Here is a 9,138-nt window from a genome sequence, read left to right as displayed (position 1 = left end):
AACATGGTGAAGCCCCCAAATTGCCCTCACTAGAAGCCTGTGTTTCAGACATAAGGAAGTGGATGGCTGCAAACTTTCTACTTTTAAACTCGGACAAAACAGAGATGCTTGTTCTAGGTCCCAATAAACAAAGAGATCTTCTGTTGAATCTGACAATTAATCTTGATGGTTGTACAGTCATTTCAAATAAAACTATGAGGGACCTCGGCATTACTCTGGACCCTGATCTCTCTTTTAATGACCATATCAAGACTGTTTCAAGGACAGCTTTTTTCCATCTATGTAACATTTCAAAACTCCGAAACTTTCTGTCCAAAAATGATGCAGAAAAATGAATCCATGCTTTTGTTACTTCTAGGTTAGATTACTGCAATGCTCTACTTTCCGGCTACCCGGATAAAGCACTAAATAAACTTCAGTTAGTGCTAAATACAGCTGCTAGAATCCTGACTAGAACCCCAAAAATGTGATAATATTACTCCAGTGCTAGCCTCCCTACACTGGCTTCCTGTCAAGGAAAGGGATGATTTCAAGGTTTACTGCTAACGTACAAAGCATTACATGGGCTTGCTCCTACCTATCTTTCCGATTTGGTCCTGCCGTACATATCCACAAGTACGCTACGGTCACAAGACGCAGGCCTCTAATTTTCCCTAGATTTTCTAAGCAAACAGCTGGAGGCAGGGCTTTCTCTAATAGAGCTCAATTTTTATGGAATGGTCTGTCTACCCATGTGGCAGATGCAGACGCAGTCTCAACATTTAAGTCTTTACTGAAGACTCATCTCTTCAGTGGGTCATATGATTGAGTGTAGTCTGGCCCAGGAGTGTGAAGGTGAACGGAAGGGCTCTGCAGCAACGAACCGCCCTTGCTGTCTCTGCCTGGCCTGTTCCCCTCTCTCCACTGGGATTCTCTGCCTTTAACCCTATTACAGGGGCTGAGTCACTGTCTTACTGGTGCTCTTTCATGCCGTCCTTAGGAGGGGTGCGTCATTTGAGTGGGTTGAGTCACTGACGTGATCCCCCCCATCCTTGGGTAGAGATCTTTGTGGACTATACTCGGCCTTGTCTCAAGATGGTAGGTTGGTGGTTGAAGATATCTCTCTAGTGGTATGGGGGCTGTGCTTTGGCAAAGTGGGTGGGGTTATATCCTTCCTGTTTGGCCCTGTCCGGGGGTATCATCGGATTGGGCCACAGTGACTTCTGACCCCTCCTGTCTCAGCCTCCAGTATTTATGCTGCAGTAGATTATGTGTCGGGGGGCTAGGGTCAGTTTGTTATATCTGGAGCTCTTCTCCTGTCTTTTCCGGTGTCCTGTGTGAATGTAAGTATGCTCTCTCTAATTATCTCTTTCTCTCTTTCTTTCTCTCTCTCTTGGAGGACCTGAGCCCTATGACCATGCCTCAGGACTACCTGACATGATGTCTCCTTGCTTTCCCCAGTCCACCTGGCCGTGCTGCTGCTCCAGTTTCAACTGTTCTGCCTGCGGCTATGGAACCCTGACCTGTTCACCGGACGTGCTACCTGTCCCAGATCTACTGTTTTCAACTCTCTAGAGACAGCAGGAGCGGTAGAGATACTGTTAATGATCGGCTATGAAAAGCCAACTGACATTTACTCCTGATGTGCTGACCTGTTGCACCCTCGACAACTACTGTGATTATTATTATTTGACCATGCTGGTCATTTATGAACATTTGAACATCTTGGCCATCATCTGTTCTAATCTCCACCCGGCACAGCCAGAAGAGGACTGGCCACGCCTCATAACTTGGTTCCTCTCTAGGTTTGTTCCTAGGTTTTGGCCTTTCTAGGGAGTTTTTCCTAGCTACTGTGCTTCTACACCTGCATTGCTTGCTGTTTGCGGTTTTAGGCTGGGTTGCTGTACATCACTTTGAGATATCAGCTGATGTAATTTTTTGTTTATTTTAAATGACACTGAAAAAACAACATAATACAAAAACAACCGTAAATCTACATGCAGTGCAGAAAGCAACTACACACAAACATAGTCAAGATCCCACAAACTAAAAGTGGAAAAAAAGGCTGCGTAAGTATGATCCCCAATCAGAGACATCGAGAGACAGCTGCCTCTGATTGGGAACCATACCCGGCCAACAAAGAAATAGAAAAACTAGAATGCCCACCAAAATCACACCCTTATCTAACCAAATAGAGAAATAAAAAGGCTCTCTAAGATCAGGGTGTGACAACTAGAGGGTAAGGGGCAAGGGGTCTATTTAAAATTGAACATCAGGCTTGAGACAAATGTCACGTTCTGACCTTAGTTATTTTGTTATGTCTTTGTTTTAGTATGGTCAGGGAGTGAGTTGGGTGGGTTGTCTATGTTCGTTTTTCTATGATTTGAGATTGCTGTGTTTGGCCTGGTATGGTTCTCAATCAAAGGCAGCTGTCAATCATTGTCCCTGATTGAGAATCATACTTAGGTAGCCTGGTTTCACTTTTGAGTTGTGGGTGTTTGTTTTCAGTGTCAGTGTCAGGTCCACACGGTACTGTTTCGGTTTAGTTATTTCACGTTGTCGTTTATTGTTTTTGTTTCAGTGTTCACGTTTCTTATTAAATATCAAGATGAACATTTACCACGCTGCGCTTTGGTCCTCTCCTTCATCCAACAGCCGTTACAACAGACATGTATAACCTCATGGTCTGCCTAGCAAAAATGTTGGTCCTTGGTGTAGCGTAATTGATAATAGTAATAATGTACTACAATGCAGCCATATAACAAGTAATTATTAAGAAATCAAGTGTACTTTTCAGCATGTTACCATATTTGTTTTAGTGTGTTGGAATCTGTTATTATTACTAATAGTTATGATTTATCGAAAAAAGAAAAAAAAACAATTGTCAGAAAAAAGAAAAAAAAATCATTACAGTCACAATCAGGTGAACTTGTTTGTGCTGGTGTTGCTGTAGCTATACCATGAATTGTTCAAAAGGAGTTAAGTGCTCTGATATCTACCTTATCACATTTAACGCAGTGTATCAGTCCTTATAAGTACCTAGAATCCAATCAATGCCTAAGTTGATATCTTGGTTGAAGGATAGCATGTGCACAGCATACTCTGAGTAAGCGTTTTGCTGTCTGCAAAGTTTTTAACACATACAAACTCTGCCTTCTTTGCCCAACGCAGGAAATGAATCAGGAAATAGTCCATGTCAAAGCATTGCCTGAACAGCGATGTGAAGCCTGAAAAGTCAGATTAAAAGTCTGATGACATACCGAATACACAACAGCTGTCTCTGATTTGTTGGCGAGGGGAATTCTTAGTAATTTATTGGTAGCAAGAAGTGATATGATTGGTTGTCGCAACCCAAAATATTATAGGCTCAACATTGTCAGTGGGTGCCATACGGGCTCTGGATGTGCTGTCACACACCTTTTGTGCCAGGGGGGAAGCTCGTTCCGATGGCGAGGAATTGTCTCATGGATCAGTTCAATTAAATCATGCCTCCCCTGCACATCTGGTGGTCAACCAATAACTCGTGCTGACTACAGATTAGAATGTTGCATATTCAAATATGTTGGGGTGAAGGTTTTTATAACCTCCGCCCTGGCTTAAGCTATGTAGCTTTTATTCCTTTTATTGTATTATTCTTGTTTTTGTTTTATGGTCTTTGCTGTAGCACAGTGTCCTTCAGTTTTTTGAATTGCGGGAGACTTTAAAAACAGCTTCTATCTCAAGGTCATCAGACTGTTAAATAGCCATCACTAGCCGGCTACCACCAGGTTACTCAACCCTGCACCTTAGAGGCTGCTTTCCTATATACATAGACATGGAATCACTGGTCACGTTAATAATGGAACACGAGTCACTTTAATAAGGTTTATATATATATAGATATATATATATATGTACACTGTATTCTATTCTACTGTATTTTAGTCAATGCCACTCCGACATTGCTCAACCTTATATTTTTCTTAATACCATTCTTTAACATTCTTTTACCAGCCGATACGCGGAGCTGATATGTACCGCACCGGGCTATTCACCCGCCCTGGGGACACCGTGCGCTCCACAGCATAACACGGTGCCTGCCAGGTCTCTCTCGCCCCCGGCGAGGAGCTTCGGTATTTAAATATGAATTTCTATTGGGCACAACATTATCCGAAGCTCAACCAAAACAAACTGCAAATGCAGCCTACAAGTTTGTAGAGTCACTAACTTGAAGTAGTCATTGCATGCTTGGAATATGGGACCAAATACTAAACTTTTGACTACTTTAATACACATAAGTGAATTTGTCCAAATACTAGACACATTCAAATGGGTAGACTAGATACATACAGTGCTTTCATTTCTAAGCGGTAAAACAGATACTGTATGTATGAAAATACCCTCAAATAATAAGTGACATTGTGTACTGTCACCTCATTTAAAACATTTGATCTCAAATTGAGTACAGAGCCCAATTAAAAGTTTTAGCTTCACTGTACAAATAGAAATGCAGGAGAGTGTATGTGTGTATTTTATACCAAGGTGTGAACACTACGATTTACAATTATGAATGTTTAGTTGCACTTTGCACCTTGGTCTCACCTTGGAAATCACAGATTTCACATTAAGTTGAAGTACTTTTCTATTTACTGTTGTCTATATGTTGTTTATGTCAGTGCTTTAACTGTCATGGTAATGATGAGTCAGTCTAAGCTCTGTGTGCTTTGTACTGTGTCTGTAAGCCTGGTAAAGTTTGACTGCAACAAAGGACTTAACTTTTACTGCAATTCTCTGTGGTGGAATGAATTGTATGAAACTAAACTGACAAGGGAATAAGTGAGGGAATCAGTTGAGAAGGCAAGGAGCAGAATTGCTTGTCTTGTTCAGATAATGACTAGCTATGTGGGATGCAAGGTGATTTGTAGATTACTGATTTTTTGCAGTCAAAGTGCAATGAAGTTTAATAACTAAAACCCACACAGTGTGGATGAAATAAAGTGACAGAGACAGCAGGATGAATTTATATGGTGGATGTTTATTGGAGTGGATTTTAAATGTTAAGTGGAGCTGATGTTAGAATGGGCCATGACATCAGTGGACCTAACAACCACAAAACCTTTAGACCCAGCTCCTTCATGACATACGAGAGGGGGAAGGAAACATTAATAGGGGGGGACCGTGGTTTTTTTAGGCCCAGTTGCAGCACTTGCAGCTGATGTCGAACACCAGACCGGCAGCACAGTGCTGGTCGTAGGTCTTGCCCTGGCTACAATTGTAGAAGCTGTTCTTATTGGTGGGGTCAGGGTACATGCCGTCAGCCTTGCCGGCGCAGAAGCCAGATCCCCCACTGCTACTGCCACTGCTGCCCCCTTGACCTCCGGGCTGTTGGGGGTTGAGTGGTTGCTGGGCAGGTGTCACTGGGGCAATGGGGCCCGTACGGGCGGCACAACCTGGGAGATATGGAGGAAATAGGAGTTGGGGGAATGTAGAAGAGAAAGGGGGTTGAAATCTGTTCAACTACTATTTGAACCCAGGTCTGGCTGAGATAGTGAGAGAGGGTTGTTGTTGAACGTTTGTGTGTACAAGCAGGCTTGCGTTTGTGTCTGTCTCTCACCAGCTCCGGTTCCCAGTCCAGACTTGAGGGTGTTGATCAGTGGGTATCTGCCCTGTCCACAGAAGGTTCCAGAGAAGTCATCCAGATCCAGACTCCACACCATGGCTCCTCCGAAGCCAGTGTTCTTCAGCCACTCGATCTGTAAGGGAGACAGAGAGGGGAGAGGAGGGGAGAGGAGGGTTTACTTAACGGGGTGAAATTGGATAAATATGTATAGGTGATAGGGCAAATGATGAAGTTCTATGTTGCTCAGTTGGTAGGGAATGGATCTTGCAATGACAGGATGGTGGATTCGATTCTCGCTGGGGTCACCCATTACAAAATGTATCCACTCACTACTGTAAATCACGAAGAAAAAAGCTACTGTTTAATTCCATATATTATAAGGATTATTGTAACAGAGTAGGATGCTACGCCATTACCCCTTAGTTATATCTTTCCTGCAACAGACAAACACCCCACAAACACAGACCTTGTCCTGGTAACTCTTGATGTTGTCATATCCAACCCAGATGTTCTGCTGGGTGTAGGCGTAGGGCACCATCTGGGCAGAGTCCCAGGCCTGGGTAGCGCCCTGCTTCAGTAAGGTGCAGATCTAATGACACACACACAATTACGCTAGGGTTGGAAGTTGTATGATTCAGGAAGCTGCAGATGTAATCACTCAAAAACATACACAAGGTTTGTGTCCAAAATGACACCCTGTTCCCCAGGATGATACCTTTGACAAGAGCACACAAGTAGTGCACTCTGTAGGGATTGGAATAGGTCCGAAATTACACCCTATCTTAATCATGTGTCAATTACCTCGTAGTAGGCCAGGAAGCCAGACTGTCTGGTGAATGGTCCGGCCGGGCCGGGGCCAGTGGCGGGGGCGCCCACTCCAGTGTTAGAGCCACTGGCCAGCTGGAAGGTGTGGCCGTAGGTGGGGAATCCAACCAGGAGCTTCTCAGCGGGGGCACCACTGCTCTTCCAGTACTTCATAGCATAGTCCTGAGAAGACACACATTATGTGGTAGTGAGAATTTTTAAGAAATGTTTTACTCCCTCTCAGCTCAAAACTAAATAGGCAGGAAGAGATAGGTGAGCAGAGGAAGAGAGAGAGGAAGAGATGGGTACAGAGAGAGAGACTCACCACATCGAAGTAGATGTAATCTCCCTGATCAGCTGGTCCTCTGTAGAGAGGGCTGTTTTCTCCAGTGTTGTGTTCCCAAGATCCATGAAAGTCATAGGTCATCACATGCAGGTAGTCCAACACGCTGAGAGGGAGAGAGAAAGAGAGAGAGAAAGAGTTTCCAATATGCCAAGAAGTATTTGATAGATCATGCATGTTTTAATGTACACATTTTTCCTAAGAACTAATATATGAATGAGACCCAGTGTGTATGTACTGACGATCCAATCTCGGCGATCTGGTATCCGGTGTCGATGGTTCCCTTTCCGGCAGCCACAGCTGCAGTCAGCATCAGACGAGGAAGGTTGGTGTTCTTTCCTTCAGCCTCAAAGGCAGCCATCAGCTCCTAGATGGAGACAGTGCACAGAGTGATGTGTGTGTTAATTTGGGAGTTCAGGTGTTCATTCCTGTCTGTGTGTTCATTTGTGTATGCATGAGCTATTTTGTGTGTGTGTGTGTGTGTGTGTGTGTGTGTGTGTGTCTGTATGTGCGATTGTTCATCTGCGTGTGTGTGTGTTTATTCATGTTTGTTCATTTATGTGTGTGTGTGTGTGTGTGTGTGTGTGTGTGTGTGTGTGTGTGTGTGTTTGAGTCTAACCTGCAGCAAGGTGGTGAATCTGGCCTTGTCTGCGGGTGGGGAGCCTCTGGATCCGGGATACTCCCAGTCAATGTCCAGGCCGTCAAACTGGTACTGTCTCAGGAACTTGATAACGCTGCTGATGAACGTCTGGCGGTTGGCTGCACTGGACACCATTGCTGTGAACCTGGGTACACACACACACAGGTCAGACACAGGGTGTGTGTGTAAATGTGTGTGTGCACTTGCATGTTTATATGCATCTCCACTTACGGCTGAGTGCCAAAATTCCATCCTCCAATGGCTAGCAGAGTCTTCAGGTTGCTGTTCCTGTTACCAAATACAAGACTTAGGGTTATTACTGGCTTAGGCGTGCATGTGTGTACCATGGGAGGCTGCTTAGGGGAAGAAAGCTCATAAAAAATATCTGGGATGGCGGAAATGGAATGGCATCAAACACATAGAAACAATGTGTTTCACATATTTGATACCATTCCACTAATTCTGCTCCAGCCCTTACCACGAGCCCGTCCTCCACACTTAAGGTGCCACAAACCTCCTGTGGTATGTACATGCCTGAATGAGAAAGTGTTTGCCTGCATTTGTCTATGTGTGTGCGTGCCTGCATGCATGCATGCGTATGTGCATGTGTGCATGCCTGCTTGAGTGTGTGTTTGTGTGTGTGTGTTTGTGTGTGTCTCTCTCTCACTGGTTCTTGAGAGCCTGGAACTGTCCGTAGAGTTTCTCATCGTCCCATTCGTAGGTCTTGATCTCATTGTTGGCCATGCCGGCAAAGGCATAGATCAGATGGTCACAGAGACAGGGGTCCACGTTGGTGGGGAAATACTTGCCTGCTCCTGGCCGGTACTGGCCCCAGTTAGTGAAATAACAGGATAGGATGTAGGAGGATCCTATGGAAGGGTAGTAGTAATGTTAGAGTTTGGAGTTAGGCAGTTTTAGTCATGGTTGTCATGCTCTGTAAGTTGAGTTATTGTTCTCTGATTGGCTATTTAACTAGCTGCTAGCTAAATGTAAATGAAATGTACTTAAAACTTACCTAGCTGTGCATGCAGCAGGAGAGCCAGTCCTAGAGAGGGAGAAAATGAGAATGGTGAGAGAAAGCGAGAGAGACAGAAGTAAAGAAAGGAGAAAGACAAAGGGAGAGATTTTATTTTACTTTTTAAAAAGTCAACATAATTCAGAACTGTAATGATCATGATATAAAGTGCAGTTCTTCCCCTCAGACATGAATATAGATGGGTCATGGTGCTGGCAACCTCAGTCCTTAGAAACAGACATTGAACACAGTAGCATTGACAAAATGCATAGCTAGAGGACATTCGTCAGTGGCCAATTCTCTCCACAGGGAGCCAAAGCCTTAGCATAGAGCATAGTCTCTGAATGTTGCTAATTGTCATTACAATGAAAATGTAAATAACATGTTTGAAATAAAGACCAATAGTACAGTTATACGCTAAGTAAGTCAAAATAAATTCCACTTACCAACGCAGATGAGTAGTTTGCCCATGGTTGCTCTGTACATTGCTCCTTGGGCTGCTGAACCCTTTTATACTCTCAACGACCACTCCTATCTCACTCATATATCTATGACTTTCCCATTCCGCAGCAAAACTCAATCAATCTCAGTCACTTGTTTGAACAAGGGTTTCCACTGCCTTAACAAAAACACTGATAAACTTCATATGTCCTTGTTTTAAGACATGATAAGCTGACAATTATTATATACTTGTGGAGATTGCTTATTGTTCCTCTATATATTTTTATATGTATATATTCTTATTCCAATCCTTTACT

At 43.7% G+C, this 9,138-nt stretch overlaps 1 protein-coding gene across 1 annotated transcript; it reads right to left on the bottom strand.

Moving 5' to 3' along the window:
• Positions 1 to 4,973: 4,973 nt before the first annotated feature.
• LOC149975931 (acidic mammalian chitinase-like) lies at positions 4,974 to 8,967 on the bottom strand. The gene is made up of 11 exons (XM_090205430.1): positions 8,827 to 8,967; positions 8,381 to 8,410; positions 8,033 to 8,234; positions 7,597 to 7,653; positions 7,345 to 7,510; positions 6,968 to 7,092; positions 6,708 to 6,831; positions 6,380 to 6,565; positions 6,045 to 6,167; positions 5,573 to 5,711; positions 4,974 to 5,408 (listed from the first exon to the last, which is right to left on the bottom strand). Exons 1-11 carry the CDS (start codon positions 8,864 to 8,866, stop codon positions 5,146 to 5,148), a joined length of 1,455 nt encoding a protein of 484 aa, XP_090061556.1. The 5' UTR covers positions 8,867 to 8,967; the 3' UTR covers positions 4,974 to 5,145.
• Positions 8,968 to 9,138: the final 171 nt, after the last annotated feature.

Source organism: Oncorhynchus mykiss, chromosome 17 (genome assembly GCF_057628025.1).
Source record: "Oncorhynchus mykiss isolate SJ-2025 chromosome 17, ASM5762802v1, whole genome shotgun sequence".
In the NCBI taxonomy this organism is placed as follows: domain Eukaryota; kingdom Metazoa; phylum Chordata; class Actinopteri; order Salmoniformes; family Salmonidae; genus Oncorhynchus; species Oncorhynchus mykiss.
This window is presented reverse-complemented; position numbering and strand designations above follow the sequence as displayed.